We start from the raw sequence: 26,998 nt of genomic DNA, 5'->3' as shown, positions 1-26,998 counted from the left end.
ATGAGTGACCATTTTGAAATCTCTACATGCTTTTGAGAACCGAGAAATCCTCAGACTGCTGTTTTAACATCAACTGGAAAGGACTCCAGCAGCCTGGCTGAGTAGGTAGTTACCACCTCTCAGTTCCTTCAAGCCTGTCTCTGCTGGAAGATTTCCTACCATTGCCTGCAGACCGACCCAGTCTGTGTACCTACATCATCTGCAGTATCCACACCAAGTGCAAAGTGAACCCTACAACTCCTGACTTCATCCAGCTGAATTCGAACGCCTACATGAAAGAAACACATTCAGACTTTGACTTCTTGGACTCTGGAAATCACGTGAGCTCCATGAAGGCAAAGAGCTACCTCAGGGGGCTGAAGAATTTAAAAGCATTGAATAAAGATTTTAAAATGCAGAAAAAAAAATGTCCACGCATCAGAACCAGTCACCTGAAAATATAGATGAAAACTCTGTCCAAACATGTTTTTTTTAAAATTAATAACCAAAACAGCATCCCACCCTTGGATGAGATTTCATCAAAAAGGCAAAGTCTGCCTGACAGATTCGCTTGTCCGCCAACCATAAGGCTGGACGGATCATGAAAAATCTGAGTCCATTGGAACTTTAATGGGCTTATTTGTCGGCAGGCGTGCTTCCGACTTTCGCGCGCGCCCGCCAATTCAAATATATCATGAGTGCGGGATGATGTCAGGACCCCCAATACCATCACTATTTTCGCGCACGCCCACTCGCTGAGCTAAAAATTCTGCCCCTTTTTTCTATCCCCCACTGTCCTGGGGGTGTGCAAGTGTGTGCGTAGAGGAGTGAGAAGTTGTGGACACTCCTCTCCCTGGTTTTTGAATGTGAAACAAACCAACCTTCTGAGTTACACATAAAATAAGTTTGATGCAGATTATGAGTAAATTGGATCTCACAAACCAAGGGATTGGGAAAATATGCCACCACATACTTTAAAAATAATTCCAAATACCTTCTGCTTACGGACAGGTGGTGAAAAGAAATCAGTGCAGTTTGCCTATCTCTTTCCTGTCCGTAACACGATCCTTCACACTCTTCCTGCACACTCTTAAGCTACAGGGTGACTGCATCTAGAAACACGCTATCCACAGCCTCGCAGATATGCTGATATGCTGCAGTGAAACCTGCTGCTGCTTAAGCTCTGAAACCGATTAGTAGTACATTGGAGTTCCCACATAGAACAGGCTATGCATTTCACAGAACTGATGCGCCCTGCTTTTATTTATCAGACTGACCAAATTTTAACAGAAATATAAATAATATAAAATATATAATAACTTTTATAATTCTGCAGTTTTCAGTCTTGGTGGTGTCCTGCGCTATGGGCTTTGACCCTGTACCTAGATTTTTCAATTGAAATAATATCAACTCCTGATTCTGTGCTGGTCACAAAGTCTTTGTAGTTTACAGCTCACTCATGAGGCATTGATGAAACATACTGTCCCAGACCCAAGTACATTTTCAGCTGTGTCTCATCGATTCAAACCATTGAGCATAAAATCTAGTTCAGTACTGAGGGAGTGCTGCACTGTTGGAGATGTTGTCTTTTGGATGACACATTAAACCTGGCTTATGGCATCACTTTTTGCAGAGTCAGACAGACTCTGTGATCTTTTAAACTGGCTGGACTAACAGAAGTCCTGACCCCATTTCTGACACATCCAAATTTTGCCGGTGGGGGAAGGGGGTAGTGCATGATTCACACAGACGGGAAACCCAAACACAGAAGGGCCATTTGAACTTAATGCTGAACTCCCATTTCAGCTGTTCCAAGGGCCTTAATTCACAGTGTGGGAGTCACAAATTTATGGAGTAGACATAAATGCTCGAAGGGTAGATAAGGTGTGTTTTAGTGTCGTGATTTGAAGTACTTTAGTTCCCTGCACTTTAAACTTGAAAAAAACAGGCTCAAGCTGTCAGTGAGAGTTAAAAGAATGTCCACTAGCTGCTTTGATTGAGAGGCTATCTGGTGTAGGTTCCACAGTTTCATTGAGTTCTTTGTTGACATTTTCCAAGCGCTGCTATGGCATTATAAATGCTTGGTTGAGTTTCAAAAGCTACAATTATCTCAGCAAGGGTGGGGGGGGGGGGGTCTGATTTCACAGTTTGACACTTTAAAGAGGCTATTAAAGGATTAGCTGTCTTTGATGTGGCTACTGAACAGAAGCATTATAAAACTTTTATTCAGTATTCACTCTAACAGATTAACTTGAGATTTAAAAACTATGAAAGGGTTTCATGGATGGGAGTTATTTTCACTGTCAAGTGTGTATGAGTGAGAGCTATACTAGTCATCTCCACATGGCTCCTGAGGGACACCAATGGTGGCTAGTGGGTAAGTGGCTATGGAGATGTCATGGAGGGATATGAGGAGCATGTGGGTAGGTGGACGAGAGATTATGAATTGGCATGGAGGTGATATGGGGAATAGAGGGCATGGGAGTGGGTGAGGGGGTGTGAGGGGTGAGGACTAGAGGGCCAAACAGTTTCTAAAACAACTGGGACAAAGGCCCAGCGAGCTGAGGAGGTCCTTCTAACCATGCACTCATGCCCTCTGATGGCTGCCTACGAATTGCTTCCACGGTCGGCAGGCCCGGCTCTATGCTACCCCCACCTCCTCGGAGTGAAAATTGGGTCCAAGGAGTCGGGGGTGGGATAGAGTGGGCTTCCAATGGGGCCCTTTAAACCGAGACGGGTCTGCCAAATCGGGAAATTTCCCAACTCAAGCTACCTGCCTTGGTAGCAAAACTCCAGCCCCATGTTGGCCCTCTCAGGTAGGCGTTAATGGAGAGCAGGGTGCCTTCTCTATTGTCCTGGCCAATACTTATCAATTTATCCCTCAGCCAACATCACACCAACACATTATGTGGCCATTCATTGTATTGTTTGTGGGAGCTCGCTGTCCAAAAAGTGGCCGCCACATTTGCTATGTTACAAAAGTGACTGCATTGGCTGTAAAATACTTTGGGATATTCTTAGATCATAAAAGGTGCTATATAAATTAAGTCTTTCTTTCCATTGCTAACATTTACCTAAAGTGCACTGTCTAAACAGAACATCCACCTTTCTGTCCATAGATTACGATGCTGAAGGATTGGAACAGGCCCTGGATGCCGGCCCCCACGTCTTCCAGTTCAGCCATAAACTGGACGATGCCCTCCCATCTAGCTTTAGTGGCAGTCATGGGAAAATCCGTTATTACGTGCGGGCATTCTGCACGGCCACTGGAGGAACCCTAGCACAGGTGGAGAAGATCTTGAACGTACAGGAAACATTCAACCTTAATCTTGACCCCAGTAACAAGGTACCTACTAGATGTGAGAGATTCTAGAATTGGTGAACAGTACATGGTGTAAATTGCTTTTGGCAATAAAGACAGAAACCAAGACTGACATATTCAGATAGAGTTTTATTTCTGGTGCATAAAACTCTCTCTCTCTGTAGAGAACTTGTCTCACCGGTTTTCCCTTTTACTTTTTTGAGTAACCAAATAAACTAAATTAAAGAATCGAGGGACAAAGTAAGAAGCAGCCCCTTAAAGGGGTATTGCAAAAGGAAAAACTCATCCCAAAGGAAACTTACATAAGCATCAAATTAAAATATGATTAAGGGGATCAATAAAGCATCCCAGCCCCCGCAGTGCCCAACAGGCATGGAGGACTTTGATGGTGCCAGCAGACACCTGGCCGCAAATGTAGCCACGGAAGAGGCGCAGACAATTGGGCCAGATGACCCCCCTCAGTCACCCGCTGTTGATGGCCAACTTGGCCAGGCCCAGGAGCAGGTTCATGAGGAGGCCCTCCTCCCCCTCTTCCCCCCTCCGCACCGCGTGCCCATAGATCAAGAGCATGGGGCTGAAGTGCAAACGAAACAGAGGTAAAAGGTTTTTCAGATAACTGAAGAGGGAGTGCAGCCTAGTATTACTAACATACTCATGGTCCACAGACACCACAAGACCGCAAAGAATGCAGGTGTCTTGGAGTCCATGAAGCAATACATCCTACGGTTGTATGGGACTGCCGCATGCAACACCCTGCAGAGGTCTCCGATGGTAAGGAGGAGAACTCCTGTGTAAAGAGCCCCCCACTGGGGACCTCTGCCACCGGACGGCAACATGGCATGCCAAGGCGCGTCCAGACCCGTTTTCCCTTTTATACATCCAAATGGGTACTTAGGTTGTTAAGTGATAATTAGCAATTTAACTCATTGCGAGTTAAATGTTTCCTTCCCTAACAGATTCCCGAAAGTAACCAAGTATTTATGATCACAAAAAATAAACATGGATCTTCTTTTCCAAAACACAAACATCAATATATATTTTTCATCCATCTTATTCCCCCTTCTTAAAAAAAAACACATGCATAGAATGTCCACACAAAAAGAATATTCCTTTTCTCAAAAGAAAAGACATCCCTCTTTGAGGATCCCCAATAACCCTTTGAGCTCACTCCTCTTTTCATGAAGCAGTTGGACATTTGGTAGTAGCTATCAATCCACTTGGTCTTCACAACCTCCTTATTCTCTAGCATCTGTTTTAAGCTTGCAATGTCAATTCACATCTCTTTTCATCAACACACTTCGTAGAGTGAACATTTTCCCCGCAATGACTTGTCTACAAGACATTTTTTAGGTACCATTCCTGAATATCCTTTTCCATTTAAAATTTCTGCCAGCATCTTTGATATAAAGAATGCCATATGCACCGCCTCAACAAGGGCAAGAGTCTCCGCTGCCAACATACTTTTTACAACTCTTCGTATCCTTTTAGATTCCCATGCCAAAGGGCAACATTTACCTTTCCCCCCACCCCCCACCCATGAGAAATATTATAAATCCTCCCGCACTCGAAAATCCATCACAGATTTGCAAAAGACACATCACTAAACAGTTAAATTTTTCTAAGATACCCAAAGATAGGAATTTCAAAACACCCTGCTCTATTTTTAATTTTATTAATATTTTGTTTGCTTGAATGATTTCTTCAACCTTGGGATTATCCAATTTAGTGTTCAATTCCAAAACTGACTTCCAGCCTTGTTTGTTTGCCTAACCAATTGTGTTGCCCAATTAGACTTCAGAGTTCCTCTTCTTCCGTTTCAGAAGCTGCTGTATCTTTCCGGGAGGCAATGGTATTGCAATTTTCCAAGTAGGATTGCTGATGTAAAATGACGTGCAATCCATTCTACCCGATTTCCAATCCAATGCATTTAAACGCACCAGAAGCCCAACTTCAATTTTGAACTCTGTTCTGAGCCCATTAATGAAACGGTTTCACATTCGCTACTACCTCCCCACAAAAAAATAGTCTACGTGCATCATAAAGATGCCTGCAAGTTTCCCTCTGTAGGGGCTCCCCTTTTCCCTTAGAGATCCTCCTCACACTCAAGTTCGTGATACCAGATTCACAAGTGTATGGCTTGAAAGGAGTGACCAGCGAGACAAGTTTCTTCTAACAATTCACAATTGCTTTATTGAATCACCCACAACCCCACAGTACAAAACCTAAAATTTAAAACCTATTCCCAGTACCCGACAAAGTCACCACAACTCGGTTAAAACCTACAAAAACACAGGCAAAACACTACGTCCTTTCCTGAAACCTTAAGAAAAAAAATCGCTCGGACCAATAATCACCAAGATATGGCTGAAACGAGTTATAAAGGTACCAGTAAAAAACACCCAAGTTTTTGCCCCAGACCTTCACAAAACCCTCAGACCAACATCACTACAATTTGGCTGAAACTTACAATGCCCAATACAGCTGGTGTTGACTGTAGCCCTGAGTCAAGGTGACCAAACTCGTCCCTCCTTCCGACTGCAGCCCAAAACCTCAGATCTGCTCTTTTATAATTTAACTCAGACATGTCAAAACAATTCCCTGTTGTTCCTATGTCCATTTAGTTGATTCCACGCAAAGCCCAGACAAATGTCATCAGCTTCTGCTGGTTGAAACAATGCAGGGTTTTCCATGGAAGATGTATCCAGACAATTTATATCAATATATCATTTCTCATTGTATGAGCAATTATCCTGCTGTTTGAGGTAGCACAGTAACAGCACCTGGCTCCAAAGTTGATGAGGGTTTGTATGACCCTGTTCCATGTGGTGGTTGAATAATTCGAGTATATTGTATTGATGATATGTCCTTTGTGCCATTGTATTGGGTAATCAGACTTCTTGATCACATTAATCAATGACCAAACTCTTTTGATGAGTCAGTGTTTTCACCAAATGTCCAAATTAACCATTTGCTGCCCAGCCCTGTACTGCTGACTGTAGCTTATCTTTTTGAAATTTATCGTTTCAATCATGAGGTCAAAACATGTCCGTGGGTTTCAAATGATGTTCCATAAATTTCCCAGTAGGAGGGGATTTCGATCCTACGCCTCCATGGTGTTAATAAAACATTGCCGGGTCTGCCTCCAACTGAAGACAGCTGAACTTTAACAAACTAACCTCACCTGAGAAATACCAAACTCTGGAGACGTCATTTAAACTCATATATGCATTTATTTAGTTTCCAGTGTCCTTTCTGCATTTGGCACCTCTTTTGGTGGCTGGAGAAAAACTTCCCTTTGAAGTTGGTGTCCCTGCAAAAAGGCAGCTTTAATATCAATTAACTTACATTTCCAAGCATTTGCAGCTAACAGAGCCATAAGGATCTTCAGAATAACTTTTCCTGCCGTAGGTGAAGCTACTCTTATATCCTAGTCACCCAATTTTTTTTCAAACCCTCGTGCCACTAGCCTGGCTTCAGCTTTACAAGTCCCATCAGGAAGCACCTTTTCTATGCATGTCCATTTATGAGATAGAGCTGGTTGTCCTCTATGTGGCACCTCTGTGTATACCCAAAATTATTTCCAATTATGTAGTTCTTGCTGTTTGGCTTCCTTTATTAATTTATCATCTAATTTGTTTGAAGCTACTAAGACTTCTCAATCACATGGGCTTCCGCTCCTTGTAGCATTACCAGTCTGTGCCATATTCCTTGACCTTAAGCTGTACCCTCTATCACACACTGTTACCGTTTGATCTCCCTCTCCTATTTATAAATGTTCTTTCAATAATTTGCTATCTCTTCCTAGAAGTATGTTCACTCCCAGACCCACCGTCTGAACTGATACTACGTTTTCGTGCTTTCCATTTTTGTACTTCATGTTCCCAATCCATAGGCCTAACCTCCTCTCCTTTATCTCGTACATTTAACCAGTGTTTATATTTTCCAGTGGCCTTCCCTGCTCTACCTGCAATCGTCACATCTTACCATTGACTGGCCCCTTCTGGCAAGTATGCAACTTTAGTGCCAGCTTTTGGCAGTTGTCCTCTGGGACAAATCGTGTTATCTCGTTCATCCGACTTACTATATCCATCTTCAGATACCCTGTCAGCCTCAGCAACCTGATTCTCTCAATCATGCAACATATGGGTATGAGAAGTACATGGTTTCTCATCACTTCCTATAATTCTTTCTAGACCCGCAAATTTGTAATCCATGCCAACTAACCTTGATGAGTGTACCCGAATAGTCTGGTTCCCATGCTGTAAAGGAACTATTTTACCACCTTTACCTATAATCTTTCCCGGACCTTTCCATTCGTTAAGTCCATCTCTTTTGTAGTATACCATGTCTCTCTAATTGAAAACAGTTTCCGATGGTCGTACATAATGTCTTAAAGCTCGCCTAATTCTTTCTGAAATTTCGGCTTTAAGGAACGCTCTTCTGCTCGCGTGTAGTGCATTTAAACGCTCAGAAAAAGGTAGAGCTAATCATAGTTCCCTCCCAAGCTGGGGGATGATTATTCAGGACTGAAGGAAATTTTGGGTTTCTACCAAAAACCAACTGATATGGACTTTAGCCCCCAATCATCTGCAGTGAATTCTTGGCATGGACAGCCCATGCTACAGCAAATGTTAATTTACAGCTTGGTCTACCTGCTAAAATCGCACAAAATATCTCATCTATCACCGCATAATTCCTTTCACACACTCCGTTACTAAAAGGACTTCCTGCTGCTGTATACATAACTATTATATTTATGTTTTCACAAATATCCCAAAACTCACCATTCGCAAATTCCCCCCCCATTATCTGTGACGAAGTTCGTTGGTGATCCCAATTCGGTCCCTATCCACTTTTCCACAACCTGATCCACAATTATTCTCTTTACTGTATGAGATTGTCAACTGGCTAAACCTTGCTGCCAAATCTACAGAATAGAAAATATAAATGCTCTTTTATCCCACACCTTTAAATCCATCGCCACAACTTCATGGAAATCCCTCGCTAAGGGTGACTCACTATAGGCTGCGATGGTGTCCTTCTGTATTTCTTACATATATCACATCACTCGCTTATCTCCTTTAAGATTAGCGTACTCTCCATCCCTTAACAAAATTTTTAATCTTTGCAAAGTAAGGTGGGCAAACTGCCTATGCAATTTTAACACAACTGTTTTTGTCCTGTAAATTCCTACCCCCTGATAGTGCTAATAGCACTTCTTTAATTTCCTTAGTAGAAAAATTAGGTTTCATTAAGGGAATACAATAGTGCACAGATTGTGTAAATTGTAAGTCCACAGGTTTTCCCAAATAAAATGTCCTTGTCATTTTCCATGTCCTGCTTTATTTGCACGTTCTTCATCAATGGTCTGCTCAACACTGATGGTATTTCGCTAGATACTACGTCCATGCTGATGAAATGTTTGACTCCAGCTATCTTTACAGGGAATCACTACCCTTTTTAAAGATTTTAGGGTATTATCATCTCTAAATGCAAAACTGGTAGAACTCTCAAATTCACAGAATCACAGAATTTTAACAGCACGGAATGAGGCTATTCGGCCCATCGTGTCTACACTGGCTCTCCAAATGAGCATTATGGCCTAGATGCCATTGCCCTGTCTTTTCTCCACACCCCTACACACTGTTTCTATTCAAATAATCATCTAATGCCTTCTTGAATGCCTCGATTGAACCCGCCTCCACCACACTTCCAGGCAGTGCATTGCAGACCAGAACCACCCATTGAGAGAAAAAGTTCTCACGTCACATTGTCTTCTTTTGCAAATCACTTTAAATTCATGTCCTCTCGTTCTTGATCCTTTTCTAAGCAGGAACAGCTTCTCGCCATCTACTCTGTCTAGCCCCCTCATGATTTTGAACATCTCTATCAAATCTCCCCTTGGCCTCCTTCTCTCCAAATAGTCCCAATTTATCTTCATAGCTGAAGTTTCTCATCCCTGGAACCATTCTTGTAAACCTCTTCTGCACTCTCTCCAATGTGTTCACATCCTTCCTATGGTGTGGTGCCCAGAACTGTACACAATATTCCAGCTGAGATCTAACAAGTGTCTTATATAAATTCAGCATAACATCCCTGCTCTTGCTTTATTAACTGCTCCCTCCACCTGTCCTGCCACCTTCAAAGATTTATGCACATATAGATCCAGGTCTTTCTGATCCTGCACCCCCTTCAAAATTTCATCCTTTATATCATCTGTCAATGTTCTTCTTACCAAAATGCATCACCTCACACTTCTCTGCATTGAACTTCATCTGCCACCTATCTGCCCACTCCACCAACTTGTCTATGTCCTTTGGAAGTTCCACACCATCCTCCTCACAGTTCATAACACTCCCAAGTTTCATATCATCCACAAACTTTGAAATTGTCCCCTGCACACCAAGATCTAGATAATTAATATACATCAGGAAAAGCAAGGGGTCCCAATATCGAACCTTGGGGAACTCCACTACAAAAACCTTCCTCCAGCCTGAAAAATATCCATTGACCATTACCCTCTGCTTCCTATTTTCAGCCAATTTTGTATCCACGTTGCTACTGTCCCTTTTATTCCATGAGCAATAACTTTTCCCAAGTCTGTTGTGTGGCACTGTATCAAATGCCTTCTGAAAGTCCTGTACACCACATCAACAGCATTACCCTCAATCCACCTTTTCTGTTACCTCTTCAAAAAACTCCAGCTAGTTAGCTAAACACGATTTCCCCTTTGGAAACCAAGCTGGCTCTTCCTTATCAACTCATACTTTTCTATGCGACTACTAATTCTATCCTGAATAATTGTTTCTAGAATCTTCCTCACCACTAAAGTTAAACCGACTGGTCTGTAATTGCTGGGCTTATCCTTACAACTTTTTTTGAACAATTCTACATTCCTCTGGCACCACCCAAGTCTAGGGAAGACTGAAAGATTATAGCTAGTGCCCCTGCAATTTCTACTCTCACTTCCTTCAATATCCTTAGATGCATCTCATCCGGTCCCAGTGCCATGTCAACTTTAAGTACCAACAGCCTATTCAACATTTCCTCCTTATCAATTTTGAACCCTTCTAGTGACAAGAGTTTCCTCATCTGTCACCATGGCCTGGGTAGCATCTCCCTCCTTGGTAAAGGCGGATGCAAAGTATTTGTTTAATACCTCAGCCATGGCCCCTTCATCCATGTGTAAATTCCCTTTTAGGTCCCTAATCAGCCCTATTCCTCCTTTAACCACCCTTTTACTATTTATATGCCTATAGAAGACTTGGGATTCCCCTTTATGTTGGCTGCCAATCTTCTCAATCCCTCTTTGCTTCTCCAATATGCTTTTTCGCCTCCCCTTTGAAACTTCTGTATTCCTCCTGGTTCTCAATTGTATTTTCTAGCTAATACAAGCGCACTTTTGCTTTATCGCCTTTTTCATCCAGGGAGCTCTGGATTTGTTTGCCTTACCTTTCCCTTTTGATGGAATATACCTTAACTGTGCCCGAACCAATTCTTTTTTGAAGGTAGCTCATTGTTCAGCTACAGTTTTTCCTGACAATTTTTCATTCCAGTCTGTTGGCCCAGCTCCGTTCTTGCCCATCGAAGTCAGCTCTCGTCCAGTTAATTATTCTTACTCTGGACTTCCTGTTGTCCTTTTCTATCATCCTAAAACTTACAATACAATGATCACTGTCTCCTAAATGTTCCCCCACTGACCCTTGATCTACTTGGCCCACCTCATTTACACATACTGTTGTAGAAAATTCTCCTGAGCACAATCTAGGAATTTTTGCCCCTTCTCTGCCCTTCACACTACCACTGTCCCAGTCTACATTTGTGTAATTAAAGTCACCCATTATAACTACTCTACAATGCTTACATCTCTAATTTCCCTGCAGATTTGTTCTTCTACATCCTTCTCACTACTTGGTGGTCTACAGACTACACCGAACAATGTAATTGCACCCTTTTTGTTCCTTAGCTCTAGCCAACTTGATTCTGTCCTTCAGCCCTCTGGGACATCCTCTTTCTCCAGCACTGCAATGCTCTCCTTAATCAATACTGCCACCCCTCCTCCTTTCCTATCCTTCTGAACACTTTGCACCCGGGAATATTTAACACCTAGTTCTGCCCATCCTTGAGCCAGGTCTCTGTTATCACCACAACATCATATTTCCAAATGGCAATCTGCACCTGTAACTCCTCAAATATATTTACTATACTCCGTGCATTCACATACATGCAGAATAACCTTGATTTAGATTTTGTTACTTTCTCCCTTGCCTTATTTTACTTATTAACTTACTATTTTCTATACTCGTGTTATCTGTCCCTCCCAGTATTTTGTGTGCACCGATATTCCTCTAAAATTTTCTCTTGTTTCCCATACCCCTGCCAAGTTAGTTTAAAGCCCTCCCAACAGCACTGGCAAAGCACCCCGCAAGGAACTCAGTCCCAGCTCTGTTCAGGTGCAACCCATCCAGCTTGTACAGATACCATCTCCCCCAGAGCCAGTCCTAGGAATCTAAAGCCCTCCCTCCTGCACCATCTTTCCAGCCACACATTTATCTGCCTTATCCTATTTCTGTACTCCAGAGATTACTACTTTGGAGGCCCTGCTTGCTAATTTTCTACCTAGCTCCCTAAATTCTGATTGTAGGACCACATACCACTTCTCACCTAAGTTATTGGTACCAATGTGGACCACGACCACTGGCTGATCACTCTTCCCCAGAAGAATGTCCTGCAGCCGCTCTGTGACATCCTTGGCCCTGGCACCAGGGAGGCAACATACCACCCTGGAGTCATGTCTACAGCCACAGAAACACCTGTCTACTCCCCTAACCTAACCAATGAATTCCCTATCACTATTGTTGTTCCATTCTTCCTCCCTTCCTGTACAGCCGAGTTGCTCGTGGTGCCACAAACTTGGCTCTGACTGCACTCCTCTGGGGAAGCAGTGCCCTCATCAGCTTCCAAAATGGAAAACCGATTTGTGAGCGGGACCCCAGGGGACTCCTGCAATACCTGTCTACTTCTCTTGGACTGCCTGGTGGTCACATTCTCTGTCTCCAGGCCCTTAAGCTGCGGTGTGACTACCTCTCTGAACGTGCTATCCACGTAGCTCTCAGCCTCGCGGATGTGCCACAGTGACTTCAGCCGCCTCTCAAGCTCTGAAACTCGGAGCAAGTTTCTGCAGCTGGCAGCACTTCCTGCACGTGGTCGTCTAGTCACCAGTAGCGTCCGTGACTTCACACACATTACAGGACACGCATTCCACTCGACTCAGCTGCCCTGCCATGACTTAACTCCACTTCATTTACATTAACTTTATTCTACTTTGGATTATCGAATATTAGATTGGCCCTAAATTTCCCTTATTCCTAGTGGTTCTCAGTTAAATCCAAACATAGCAACTTGTTTAAAAATATTGCACTTTTCTAATTTACTCACCAGGTCCTACTTACCAAGGTTGCCGCTCTTCTTTGAAGAAAGGCAGAAAAGGAAAGGAGTGCCTTCTCCCTCCTCACTGAACTCCCTCAAGTCACCAAACTCCAACTGAAGCATTCTACTGCAGCCCAAAACAGCACTCCAGTGCAGACAAAGCCTTACCCTTATTCCTGTCCTTGTCATTTAAAGAGTCCAGGTAGCATTTTAACCAGTCTATTCCACACACAGTAAATGTACATCCACTTTCTAACATCGCACAATCAAAGGACTCTGCAACCAAGACATTCATCATCGGGCCGAAACCTTTTGTAACTAATACAATTCCCCCTCTTTGGTCAATATCTCCTTCTTCTTGAGCCTTCTATCTCATGTTTAATTCCGAACACATTGTATTGTTTAGGACAGTTCATTGCATAATTGTATTTTGAATCGCAGCTAAAACACCGAATGGGCATTTCTTGGGTTCATTATTTTATTGCATTTCCCCAATTCTTTTCTCCTGCCTTGACTGTCAAAGGTGTTTCTATCCTCATCGTTTCTAATTAAAATTCTCCTTTTGTACAGATGCCGGTGTCTCGTTTCTAGACGATCTCACCATCCCGTTAACATTGTATCCTCCATTTTCTGTCTTACCGCCAAATGATCCATTTGCGCCATGAACGCTGCCAGAATTTTTTTTTAAGAGCTTCTGACATCTGTGCATCTTTCTGCAAATTTAACTCCTGTCAAAACTAGAAGCTTGTCCATATTTGATACTCTGGCACTGTCTAGTAATTTAAATGCCAGAACTGATTGCAAAATTTCCGTCTGGAAATTCCCCGATCTTGCATATAGTCTACTGAATTCCATTATGTAATCTTCCATGGAACTATCCGCCAACTTTTTAAATTTGTCAAAATCTGACCACGCTTCATGAGCATATAATAAATCATCCTATTGATAGATCTTATTCATAAAATTTAATAATGTTTCCAAACCTTCATTTGTGTCCAAATGCTCATCTCCAACTCTGAAAATACTTTGCATCTTATTTTGCTTTCATAAGGTAGTGAAAGTGCCAAGGCCATTCCCCGTTTTTTCCTTGGCAAGGACGTAATCCGTATGCACATGGTTACTTCATTCTTCCATTGGTCATATGGTTGACGCTCAGAAAACATCAGACGGTACTCATACCCTGACACTACATTTTGATTGAGCCATTTTTGAGTGACTCTGCTCTTAAAGTTAACTCCAAATACAGTCTTTGGTCTGAAGAAAGCTTAGGTTCCAATCTTTTCACTTACAATTAGCAACCATCCTTTGCTACCATTGTTAAGCTCCAATAGCTATTAGGCAATAAAGACCGAGACCAAAACGAACTCCTTCAGATAGAGTTTTATTTCTAACACATAAAACTCAGGAAACTTGTCTCACCTGTTTTCCCTTTTACTCTTTTGAGTAATCAAATAAACTAAGTTAAAGAAAACAAAGGACAAAGTAGGAAGCAGCCCCTTAAAGTAGTATTACAAAAGGAAAAACTCATCCCAAAGGAAACTTACATCATCAAATTAAAATGGGATTAAGGGGGTCAATAAAGCATCCCATTCCCTACAGTGCCCACCGGGTACGGAAGGCCTCGATGGTGCTAGCAGACACTGCCTTCTCCCTCTCCAGGGACATGCAGCCGTGGAAGAGGGGCAGACAGTCGGGCTGGACAACCCCCTCGGTCGCCCGCTGCCTGGACCTGTTGATGGCCAACTTGGCCAGGCCCAGGAGCAGGTTCATGAGGAGGTCCTTCTCCCTCCCTGCCCCCCTCCGCACCGGGTGCCCGTAGATCAGGAGCGAGGGGCTGAAGTGCAAACAAAACAGAAGTAAAAGGTTTTTCAGGTAACTGAAGAGGGAGTGCAGCCTAGCATACATGTGGTCCACAGACTCCACAAGACCGCAAAAACACAGGTGTCTTGGGAGTCCACGAAGCAATACATCCTATGGTTGTACGGGGCTCCCGCACAGAGGGGAGACCGGGCGCCAGTTCTTAATGGAGGCAGAGATCACCCCCTCTTAGGTAGCAGGGCAATGACCGCCCTGCACCACGAGAGGGGCATCGTCCCCGGTCACGATGCTCTCCCCCAGGAACACTGCATAGCTGTTCCCCAGGATGCCCTGAAGAACTCCACAGTCAGCCCATCCAGCCTTGGGGATTTGCCTCTAGAGAGGCTGTTGAGGGTGTCGGTCAGCTCCCCCAGACCAGTAGGAGAGTCAAGCTTTCCGGTGCCCTCCGGGCAACCTGGGGCAGGTCCTCCCACAGAACTCTACGAGCATCCTCGCTGGACGGATCCGAAGAGAACAGGGTGGTGTAACAGTCACAGGCGTGAGCCCTTATGCCTTCTGGATCTGAGGCAAGGGATCCATCGTCGGCCAGCAGTACAAGGAGCTGCTGATGGACCCCGTGCCTTTTTTCCAGTGAGTAGAAGAAGGGGGAGCCGCGGTCCAGGTCCTGGAGGAACTGGATCTGTGACCTCACGTACATGCCACGGGACCCAGCGAGTTGCAGGTCCCAGCGCGTCCTTCTCCTCCTCATATGCCAGCCGCAGGGCCGGGTCCCCGTCGGGCTAACAGAGACGTGCCTCCAGGTCGAGCACCTCCTTCTCCAACTCCTTGATCCTGAATTTCCGCCTCTTTGTCGAGCCCCTCACATACTCCTGACAGAAGACATGGACATGAGCCTCGCCCACGTCCCACCATAGCCTCAAGGAGGGGGGAGCCTCCCCGCTTCCTTCTCCAGCCGACCCAGAATCGACAGAATGAGTCCAGGAACTGCTCATCCTCCAGCAGCAGGTTGTTAAAGTATTAGTACATGTACCACATCTGAGCACAAAACGGAACAAGTTCCGCCCACACCAGATGGTGGTCCAAACACGGCACCTGCTGCACAGAGGCCGACGGAATGCAGGACACGCATGCCTTAGAAACACAGGTCGAGTCTGGACTCTCTGACTCCAGGCCTCACGAAAGTGAAGGTACTGGAGATGTCACCAGATGTCCACGAAGTCGAAGGACCCGGTAAGGTCCTTCAACTTCCTCATACCTAGCAAGTGCACGAGGCACCGAGTCAGTCCCTGGCCTCGAGGGTACAGTTGAAATCCACGCCTGCCCCCCACCCCCACCCCCACCCCCACCACGCCCGAGGTCGATGCACTCGCCTGAGTCAATGGAGGCGAGATGAATGGACCCTCCTCCTGCCCCCCCACCCACGACCCAGTGGGCGCGGTGCTGCCGCAATCGCCAGGTGGGTCCAACGGCATCTAAGGGCAGCAAGAGGTCTGAGGAAGAACCCCAACAGGGGCCACATCTACCTTGACTCCTGACCCGATGGGCATATCAGTACTTTCTGACCTTTTTAGAGGGCAGGGAGAGGACTACCCAGGAAGTGGGGGGCTGGGGGAGAAGAGAAATCACTCTTCACCCCACCAGACACAAGGTCCTCCCCTTTCAAGGGGTGGTGCCGCTTCCTGGGAAGAGGCTGGGGAACTGTCTGCACTACCAGGGACCCCTACCCATTGCTTTGACCTCTGAGGTTTCAGTATAGCCATTTTCTCTAGGAGGACAAAGGATTCAGGGGCACACGAATGTTCCCATGCTGTTGCGACGAGTCCTGGGCATACGTCTGGGCCCCACACTGGTATGTCGGGCCCAGGGTTGGGCTCGGGAGGGGGCGGAACCTTTCCAAACTCAGGCTGAGGGCTGATTTTGGGTTCCTCCAGGGGCTGAGGGCTCTCCTGGCTCTTATTTTTTCCTTTGGATGGGTGGCCTCTCACTCCCCTCCCCCCACCCTCCCACCCCACCAGTGGTCTTGGTAGGCGTGACCACCGTTACAGACCCTCCAGTGGGGGCCTGGGGTTGTTCTCCAAGGGGAGACAGGTGGGGGCAGTGCCAGCCATGGCCACCTCAGTGACTTTGGCACCCTTGAAGACAGGACAATGCTTCCACACGTGCCCCACCTCCTTACAGGCCTGGCACCGCACCCCATCCGCCAACCAAAAGACCATGTAATTGGTCTCGTCATGTTCCACGAGGAACCTGCCCTCCAGTACCTCCTCCCGGGCCATGTTTACAAATGCCTTGCGTCGGTAAGAGTATATGCGTCACAGGCTGTCCTCCCCATGGCCAAGCCGGATCAGCACAACCCCAGACCTTACCGGTGAGCTCCTTCTCCCCCGCTTACATCATCTCAGGGAGGTTAGGTCCCCAAGATGATGTAAGCGGGGGAGAAGGAGCTCACCGGGTACAAAGGGTGGGACATTAGAAAGGATGACGCTCTGCACGGCAGCCGCAAGAGGGTCTACAGGCAGGAATGTCCCACCCATGGTGAGCCCCCTGGCCAGGGCCAGGTGCACCGCCCACTTGGTTCTCAGAAAGAAGACTGCTTTGCCATACATCCAGGAAGCGGCAACGATGGCTGAGGGGCCGACAACCCCAGCCATGGCTTTTTTGCACTCCTCTATTGTCATGATGGGGTGGGTGTAGCTCTTTACCCAAGGCTCTTGGTTAGTAATTTAAATGGCAATGAGGCCACAGGAGTTGCAGGTGCAGGGGATGAGTAGGCAGCTACCCCTGCATATGACCTGAATGGCCCCGCCACTGGTGAAGATGGTGTCGCCATTTTGCCTAGAGCTACACCCACCCCAAAGTTTTCTCATATATAAACAGTGTTATTGGAGGGAGGGGTGTGTGGGGAAAAAGGTGGGAAGGTCTTTCCCCCTGGGTGGGGTGGGGAATGTTTTCTCCTGGCAGCTAATGCTGCCAGGTACATTCCTCCACACAGAGTTCAGATGTTTTAGCTTCTTTCTTCGCTGGGCAGCACTAGCTACCCAGACTTAGGCACCAAAGGCGCCAGGGGAGGGGGGGAGTGGGGGGAGGCAGGATCCTATCACAGGCCCCCTCCCTGAGTTTTTGCATGGTGTTTTCTTCTTCTCTTCCCCATGCTCACAATCCACCAAATATTCAAGCACCCACCTCTTGATGTTAAGGTTAATGTCCTGTTTTTTCCCCTTGAAGATGCTGTAGTCCCTCTCCATGTCTTCCTGTCTCTGGCTCCCCTCTCCCACCTCCTAGGCCCGTAGGCCTCTCAGGCTCCTGGGACCCCAGTGAAGGCAACAGGCTAGGGAGCAGGTTCAGGAAAGCAAGGAGGCTGAAGGCAGCAGCAGCAATTAGGATTCCAGCTGTTACTTCAGAATTGCTTCAACAAGCAATTCAAGGAGTTGCTAGGATGTACCCAGCTCCCAGTAGTTGTTATGCTTGTAGTTCTTGAATCTTGAAGCAAAACAAAGAAAGACTTCTTCTATCAGTTTTACTTCTTTTTAGAGTGCATAAAGTTCTCTCTTTCTCCAGACAGCAAAGAAAAAGACTTCTACCAGCAGCAGAGTTTTACTTCTTTCCTGAATGCATAAAACTCTCTACAGAGAGAACTTGTCTCACCTGTTTTCCCTTTTACTCTTTTGAGTAACCAAATAAACTAAATTAAAGAAAACAAGGGACAAAGTAAGAAGCAGCCTCTTAAAGGGGTAATGCATAAGGAAAAACTAATCTCAAAGGAAACTTACAACATCAAATTAAAATGCGATTCGAGGAGTCAATAAAGCATCTTTTCCTTTTTATACATCCAAGTGGGTACTTAGGTTGTTAACAGATAATTAGCAATAGAACTACTTGTGAGTTAACTGTTTCCTTCCCCAACATAAACTATTACTAGCATAGCTGACAATACACATCTGACTCCGGGATTTGCTCAGAACTGACTTGCTTGAGTTTTTCAGATGAGGTAACAAAGAAGGTTGATGAGGGTAATGTGGTTGATGTGGTGTACATGGATTTCCAAAAGGCATTTGACAAAGTCCGGCACAACCGACTTTTGAGCAAAGTTAGAGCTCATGAGATAAAAGGGACAGTAATAACATGGATACGAAATTGGCTGCGTGACAGGAAACAGAGAGCAATAATGAACTTACAGACTGGAGGAAGATTTATAGGGGAGTTCTCCAGGGGACTGTGTTAGGACCCCTCCTCTTCCTGATAGACATTAATGATGTAGACCTTGGTATACCGAGCACAAATTAGAAATTTGGGGATGACACAAAACTTGAATATTGTGAATTGTGAGGAAGATAGTGTAGAACTTCAAAGGGACATAGGTTGGTGGAATGGGCAGGCAATTGACAGATGAAATTTAATGCAGAGAAGTGTGAAGTGATTCATTTTGGTAGGAAGAATGTAGAGAGAAAAAATGAAGGATACAATTCCAAAAGAGGGCACAGGAGCAGAGGGACCTAGGTGTAAAAGTGCACAAATCATTGAAGGTGGCAGGACAGGTTGTAAGAGCGGTTAATAAAGCATACGGAATACTGGGCTTAATAAATATGACCCTAGAGTTCAAAAGCAAGGAAGTTACGTTAAAATAAAAACAAAATACTGCGGATGCTGGAAATCTGAAATAAAAACATAAAATGCTGCAGGTCTGACAGCATCTGTGGAGAGAGAAATAGAGTTAATGTTTTGAGTCTGTATGACCTCTTCAGTTAAAACTGTATAAAACACTAGTTAGCCTCAACTAGAGTATTGCATCAAGTTGTGGTCACTACACTTTATAAAGAATGTAAAGGTTTTAGAGAGAGTGTAAAAGGACTCACAAAACTGGTTTCAGGGATGAGGAACCTCAGTTACATGGATAGATTGGAGAAGCTGGGGCTGTGCTCCTTAGAGAAGAGAAAGTTGAGAGGAGATTTGATAGAGGTATTCAGAGTAGATAAGGAGAAACTGTTCCCATTGGTGGAAGGATCAGGAACCGGAGGGCACAGGTTTAAGTTGATTAGCAAAAGAAGCAATAGTTTCATGAGGAAAAACCTTTTTACACAGCGAGTGGTTAGGATCTGGGATACACTGCCTGAAAGTGTGGTGGAGGCAGGTTCGATCATGGCTTTCAAAAGGGAATTGGACCCTTATCTGAAAAGGAAAGATATGCAGGGCTATGGGGAAAAGGCATGAGAGTGGCAATAGGTGAATTGCTCTTTCAGAGGGCCAGCACAGATACAATGGGCTGTATTACCTCCTTCTGTACTGTAACCATTCTATGTTTCTATGGTTCCCAGTTTTGCCTCCAATCCACTGAAGGGGTTTACTCTTACTGGTTTATAATTGTAATGGCTGAGTTAGGGGTTAGTCTGTACTCAAGAGTCTATATTTTGCGCTCAAGTCTCTAGAATGGGCCTTGACTCCACAACCTGCTGTCACTGAACTAAGACTGACCATTCAACATTGATAAAGAGAAAAGAAAGTCTGATGCAGAAGTGACATCTGGAACATCTTAATCTTACAGCTACATAGGCCATATGCCACAGAAACAGGTAATTCAGCTGCAATGGTCCATCTGATGCTCCACACGAGTGTTATCCACGCCTCTTTAGCTAACTCTATCTAAACTGTTGCACCCCTCTAACAGATGCTGACTGACCTGCAGTGTTCCTCCAGCATTTTCCATTTCAATATTTGAAACTTTACCTTTCTATTTTCCAAGAGTCAGTGATACCATTTGTTCCCTTTATCTCCAGCTCCCTCTGCTGTTCACAGCTGAGAAAGAGATCTCATACTGGTGCTGGAAGGTCCCAGGGATTTCTATGAATATAACAGTGGACAAGAGCGGATTCGTCCCTGGAGAAGACATCATCATCACATCTGAAATAGACAACCGAACAGTGAGGTTTCTCCGGCTAATCTCTTACTCCATTGGCACTGAGATCAAGTATAAGGCATTCGTTCAGGAGGCATTGTGTGACCATTACCGAGAGTTCATTGAGAAGAGTGAACTGAAAAAGATGGAGGCAATGATTGAAGCTCCGCCAAGACAGGTCACAAAAATCCTTGGATCCTTACAGCTGCCTAAACCAATGTTTATCAGTGACATGTCAAGGTGTAAGATTATATCAATCGCATACCAGCTGCAAGTGACAATTCCCATCCCAGCACATCACATCTCAGTAACAGCCTCAGCTCCCATTAAGATTGGAACAACTCCAGTGCACATTTCTCTTTAGAACTCGCAGTTTGAATATCCAACTTGAATTTAATTCATAGGGGAACCCAGGACCAGAAACATTATACTGTGTGTTAGATAGATATAAACACTACTAAATCCAAACTAACAAATATGTCTATCTTTCTTTAAATAAATGTTTTATTTCAATTTTCAGCTATGTCATGTTATATGATGGATGTGGGTGGCATATGAAAATGACAGGCAGGAAAAGACCAGTTGGTCCATCAAGCCTGGCCCACAGGCTGGAGCATTGTGAGAAGATACTTCCTAACCGCTACTCAACCCCACCTCACCCCATCCCCCCTCTCAGCAGTATAATCCCCTGGAAGGGACTAAAAGCTAGAGAAAACCCAGAGGAGAGGAAACTCTGGATAATTCCTCTTTAATTCTCTCATGCAGTTGAAACAAGACCAGGAGATCACTTCTTTTAATTCTTTCATGGGATGTGAGAGTCGCTGGCTAGGCCAACATTTGTTGCCCATCCCTAATTGACCTTGTGAAGGTGGTGATGAGCCACCATCTTGAGCTGTTGCAGTCCATCTGGTGTAGGTACACCCATAGTGCTGTTAGGGAGGGAGTTCCAGGATCTTGACCGAGCAACAGTGAAAGAGCCAAATGTTAGCTGTAAAACCACTTACCTTCTATATAAGATCTCTGCTCCAGCTAAGGGGAAGTTCACCTCCCTCTTGAAAACAAGCAGGGAGTCAGCACCCACAGTACCAGCCAACAACATTGTCAAGAAGTCAACAAGTTGCAAGCTTTATCAAGGATAAAAACTTCCACGTTCCACACAAGGAAAACCTCCACACAAGGAAAAACCGAGAATTTTGAAAGTCAGAAATAAAATGCAGGAAATGCTTATGTGCAAGATCCATGTTTTAAGCATGACCCTTCATCGCCACTGATCAGTGTCTGAGTTGGCTGATATTTGTGGTGATAATTGGGGAGCTATTTTGGTCGGGATTGGTGTTGGCCTTGCAGGGATTTCATGCAAAAGTTCAGTTCGTACCCCAACATTTTACTAGATAGCGATGCCAAATGCTGCTGACTTAATTTGGTGTCAAATCCACATGTCTGATTAGCAAGGGGTATGCTTGCAATAGTTAATACATGTAAATAGTTGACAAGATAATCAGGATGAATGGGTTCAGTCAGGACCTGTGTAATTGGATGGATTTTACGGTCCTGATGCCACCCCTTTAAGCCCTTGGAATAGGGAGGAGAAAAATCAGCCCTAGATCTTATTTCTGATTACTGCTCGGTTACCCCATGAGGTCATCAGGTAAGAGCAGGGTCAGGCTTGGCTGTGACCTGTTGCCTGGTCAGATAGCTCGCAGACCCTCAGAGGCTGAATTTTTGTGGTGGTTCTCCTGACTGCTGTGATCTTGACAGATGACCCACTGAAACCCTGGAGAAATGGTGTAAATGGAAATCATACCCCATCAATCACTGGCCCACCTTTCATATTCTGTCAAGATAACTGAGGGTGAACGTTTCCTGGGGAATGACGCCCTGTCCTGAGGTAATACCATTGTGGGGTGGGGTATGGTGGGGTGGGGGTATGGTGGGGTGATGGCAGGGATCTTAAGAAGGAAATAAATACTAAAACAATAAGAGGGATTGTCCAGCTGTGATGAAGGGTCACAGTAGAAATGTTAATCCACCTTTCTCTTTCAGATTCTGGACGACTCGCTGTGCATTTCCAACATTTTCTCTTTTTACTTCATGTCCTTTCCCAATGTTCTATTCACAGATATAGTTACAGAAATAGCACAGGGATCTGAAATTACACAGATCATTCTTCTTGTTGTGGTGAATAATCTGTTTATTAATCTCCTGGTCAGGGAAATGAAGAGCAGAAGAACCAAAGCAGGCCAGAGATGGAGATAACTTAATTTGTTCTTGGGATGTAAGCAACACTGGCAAGGAACTATTTATTGCTCATCCCTCATTGCCCTGAGTGTATAAAGAGTCAACCACATAGTGTGGGACTGGATTCACGTGTAGGCCAGACTGGGTAGGAGTAGCAGGTCCATGCTCTGAAGGACAATAGTGAACCAGAGGAGCTTTTAAACGACCCAGCAGCTTTCATGTAACCAGTGCTTTCATGTAATCAATCCTGCAATGAGTTACTGTTGTGTGTTGCAAGTACTAGTTTCCGTGAATGCCAAGGGCATTTGGCTGTAAAATCACCCACCAAATCCAACACAAATGATGGTTGATAAGAATGGACATGGAGAAGGGTGATCAATGAGCATTGTGGCGACTCCATGTAACATGGGAAAAGCCATAAGAGAGAGAGAGAGAGAGCAAGATACTGTGAATGGGAGTTATTCCTAAATCCAGAAGGGAAAGGGTTCTAAAGAGCCTATTCTTACATTGAGAAACCTAGATGAAAGTTTGTAGTGCTAGACACGACCAATATTGGGAAAAGCAGTGAAAAAAATTAGACTGTGAAGTAGTCATTCTGTGACTCCACGCTTGCAGTTTAAGATAAAAGCAAAATACTGCAGATGCTGGAAATCTGAAACAAAAACAAAAGTTGCTGGAAAAACTCAGCAGGTCTGACAGCATCTGTGGAGAGAAAGATAGAGTTAATGTTTCGAGTCCGTACGACTCTTCCTCAGAACTAAAGAGAAGTAGAAACGTGGTGAAATATATACTGTTTAAGGGGGGTGGGACAGATGAAGCTAGATAGAAGGCCACTGATAGGTGGAGGCAAAGGAGAGATTGCAAAAGATGTCATAAACAAAAGGTCGAAGGGGTGTTGTATGGTGGTGATACTGGCTAAAGGAGGTGATAATGGCGACATTAAGAGTACAAAGCAGGATGAGCAAGTGACAGGTGGCCCTAGTAGGGGAGGGGTGGGGGGAGGGGATGGTGTGGGAGAAAAGATCAAAAATAGGCTAAAAGGTGGGGATAAAACAATGAATGGAAATAAATTGAAAAAAATAATAGATATAGGTGGGGAAAATGTACATATAAAAATTAAAAAATAAATATTTGAAAAAAAGGGATCAAAAAGGGGTGAGGATGGAGGAGAGAGTTCATGGTCTGAAGTTGTTGAACTCAATGTTAAGTCCGGAAGGCTGTAAAGTGCCTAGTCAGAAGATGACGTGCTGTTCCTCCAGTTTGCGTTGAGCTTCATTGGAACAATGCAGCAGGCCAAGGACAGACATGTGGGCATGAGAGCAGGGTGTTGTGTTGAAATGGCAAGCAACCGGAAGGTCTGGGTCATGCTTGTGGACAGACCGAAGGTGTTCCTTGTTTTATCCCCACCTTTTAGCCTATTTTGATCTTTTCTCCCATACCATCCCCTCCCCCCACCCCACCCCACCCCTCCCCTACTAGGACATCTGTCACTTGCTCATCCTGCTTTCTACTCTTAATGTCACCATTAGCACCTCCTTTAGCCAGTATCACCACCATACAACACCCCTTCGACCTTTTGTTATGACATCTTTTGCAATCTCTCCTTTGCCTCCACCTATTACTTGCATTCTCTCTAGCTTCATCTGTCCCATCCCCTTAAACAGTATATATTTTACCACATTTCCACTTCTCTTTAGTTCTGAGGAAGAGTCATACGGATTCGAAACGTTAACTCTGTCTTTCTCTCCACAGATGCTGTCAGACCTGCTGAATTTTTCCAGCAATTTTTGTTTTTGTTCTTGCAGTTTAAGTCCTGTCAATTCGAGAAGGAAGTGAAAACTGAAGGAGGAAAGAGGTTCCATACTTTTGAGGTTCTGAGAATGAACAAGTGAGAACAGGAAGTTGCAGCGAATCTTGGGTTAATTTCCCTTTCAGTAAATATTGACAATGTGCAGAGTTTCAAGTAATTTACCTGCCAATCCTTTCTAATTCACCTCTGATCAAATTATTTAGTACCAATTTGTGAAGGTATCTTGCAGACCACATTTAAAAGAAATATAGCACATTGTGCGATCTACTGTAATTACAAGGTGCATTGAAAAAAATTGTAGAAATAATTTTAATATGGTAAAATATTAATATAGATTGTATGGTGTATTAAAGAGGCAATATGGTTTTACAGGCTTATAAGTGTTTGTTAAAGCCAACAAATTGTTATCATATCCAAATAATAATGTGACATCAGATTATTTAAATATTTAAATGGTAGGCCAGCTACATAGCTCATGGCATAATGGGCTGAATTTTCCCTCAGGCTTTGGGACCCAGTACTCAGAAGCTAATGTGACACATGCTGGGAGCGAGACCCACACAGGGATATCGCTGGAGGCAAACTCCTAATTGGCTGCCACTGAGCTGCTGGTCCAATTAAGGGTGGTGGCTAAGCACCCCAAGCAGGGGCAGCGGCTCTGGAACCTCGATAGCCCTACTGGGAGAGATGGGTGCAGCTGAGGGAGATCCGGGGTCAAGAGAGCCCCTCAAATTAGAGGCTCCTTTGAAGGCACACAAATAATTAAACAGTTCAGAGGGGCCAAGCAAGCAGCATCTCCGACTGGAGGCAGCACTGGGACCTTGGGAGTGGTCTTTCCTGCCACTAGCCCCGTCTTTGAGGAATGGAGCCTTTGGCTCTGGTGGTCCTCCAGACTGCTGCACGGAAGCAGCCTCCATTAAGTTGGTAGCATCCCCACATATAGTGGGGATGCTGCTCGGACACGTGGAAGATTGCTCCTAATTAGGATCTCAATGATTTCTATTAGCTGCCTGTCTCTGTTCAGCGGGAAACCAATCCGTCTGCTGGACCACCCTAGGGAAACTTCCATCCTTGTGTGGCTCCCTGCTATTTTTTGGACCCCCCAATGTTCTCCAGTTCACCAAGCTGGGGCTGGAAAAATTCCACCCTATGGGACTATCATGTGGATCTGGCACCAGTGTAAATTGTGGTCATTAAAGGTCAAAACAATGAGGACAAGTGAAAAAGAAGTGGTCTTTTACCCAGGAGAAGCAATGTGAAGATAGGTAAGATATTTAGCAGCAGAGATTGTAAACCTTAAACAGGATCTTCAGACAATGAAGTACTTTTGAAGTATGACTGGTGTAATTTAGGAAACACAACAGCCAATTTATGCACAGCAAATGCCACAGACAATGATGACCAGATAATATGTTTTAGGTAGAGGGATGAATATTGGTTAGGACACTACTGCATCCTTCACCAGCCCTTCTCCAAATAGTGTCATGGGATTTTTTAACATCCACCCAAGGGGGCAAACAGAGCTTTAGGTTAACATTTCATGTGAAAGATGGCAGCTCCAACAGTGCTGAACTCACTCAGTGCTGTAATGAAAAGGGAGTATGGATTATGTGCTCAAGTCTCTGGGGTGGGACTTGAGCCCATAATCTTCTGACTTAAAGGTGAGAGTGCTGCCATGAGGCAAAGCTGACACTTTTATTCTTGGTGTGTTTACTAACCTGGTAACTTGTCTTTTAAGACACCACAAGACTGCGCCTTTAAAGGTGTTCCTACCTCCATCAGTAAATGATAGATGGAAATGTCATCCTAGGATCATCCAAATACACGAGGAGCCCCAATTTCAGTCCTGCACAATGATGGAAATGAATTTGGTCCAGTCCTCATCGCAGTAAGTCCCTAGTCACACTGTGGAAAGTAGCAGGCATAAGCGGGAGGAGGAATAATTGAGAGAGAATCAAGGCAAGACAGCCTTGCTGACCTGCTCGACTATCCTTTCGGCCAGAAGCACTTTGTGGCTTCATAACAGCCTGGGGGGAAAAGGAAGAAAATAGGAAAGAACTCACAAAAGGCAAATGAAAATAGTTGGAAGAAGCTGAGATAGAGAGCTGTGGTGAAAATTATGAGGTTATTATTTGGAGAACCACTTGATTTTCTCCACAGATTCCAATCAGATATGACAGCTGGGATGCAGAAAGTGAGGCATTTTTTATTTTTGTCTCTTTTTTCAGGTCAGACTTCCTCTTTGTCAAGTTAATTATCTCCTGTTCCTCTTTTGTGTTGAGGTTTAACAATATCTCCAGCAGCTCAGTGATCAAACAGAAGCTTGTGACCTGGTGTGCCATTCTCCCCTGTTTACATGATGCTGCAGTTCCAGTCAAATTAAGAAGATGGAGACTCAGACATCCCATTGCAATCCAACTCCAGTTGCGTACATGCTATGCTGGCAGCCGCCCTTGAAACCCACAAAAAATGTGGGACTTCAAAGCTATCAGGTCTCCATAGATGATATCCA

At 44.6% G+C, this 26,998-nt stretch overlaps 1 protein-coding gene across 1 annotated transcript in view; it reads left to right on the top strand.

The window, feature by feature from the left end:
* LOC144689106 (arrestin domain-containing protein 5-like) overlaps positions 1-20,802 on the top strand; it is a 39,849-nt gene extending 19,047 nt beyond the window's left edge. Inside the window, exons 2-3 of the mRNA XM_078556250.1 lie at positions 3,099-3,325; positions 20,320-20,802. Of these exons, the coding sequence (XP_078412376.1) occupies positions 3,099-3,325; positions 20,320-20,802 (710 nt within the window). The remainder of the gene's footprint in view (positions 1-3,098; positions 3,326-20,319) is intronic.
* Positions 20,803-26,998: the final 6,196 nt, after the last annotated feature.

This window comes from Cetorhinus maximus, chromosome 13 (assembly GCF_964194155.1).
Source record: "Cetorhinus maximus chromosome 13, sCetMax3.hap1.1, whole genome shotgun sequence".
Classification (NCBI taxonomy): domain Eukaryota; kingdom Metazoa; phylum Chordata; class Chondrichthyes; order Lamniformes; family Cetorhinidae; genus Cetorhinus; species Cetorhinus maximus.
This window is presented reverse-complemented; position numbering and strand designations above follow the sequence as displayed.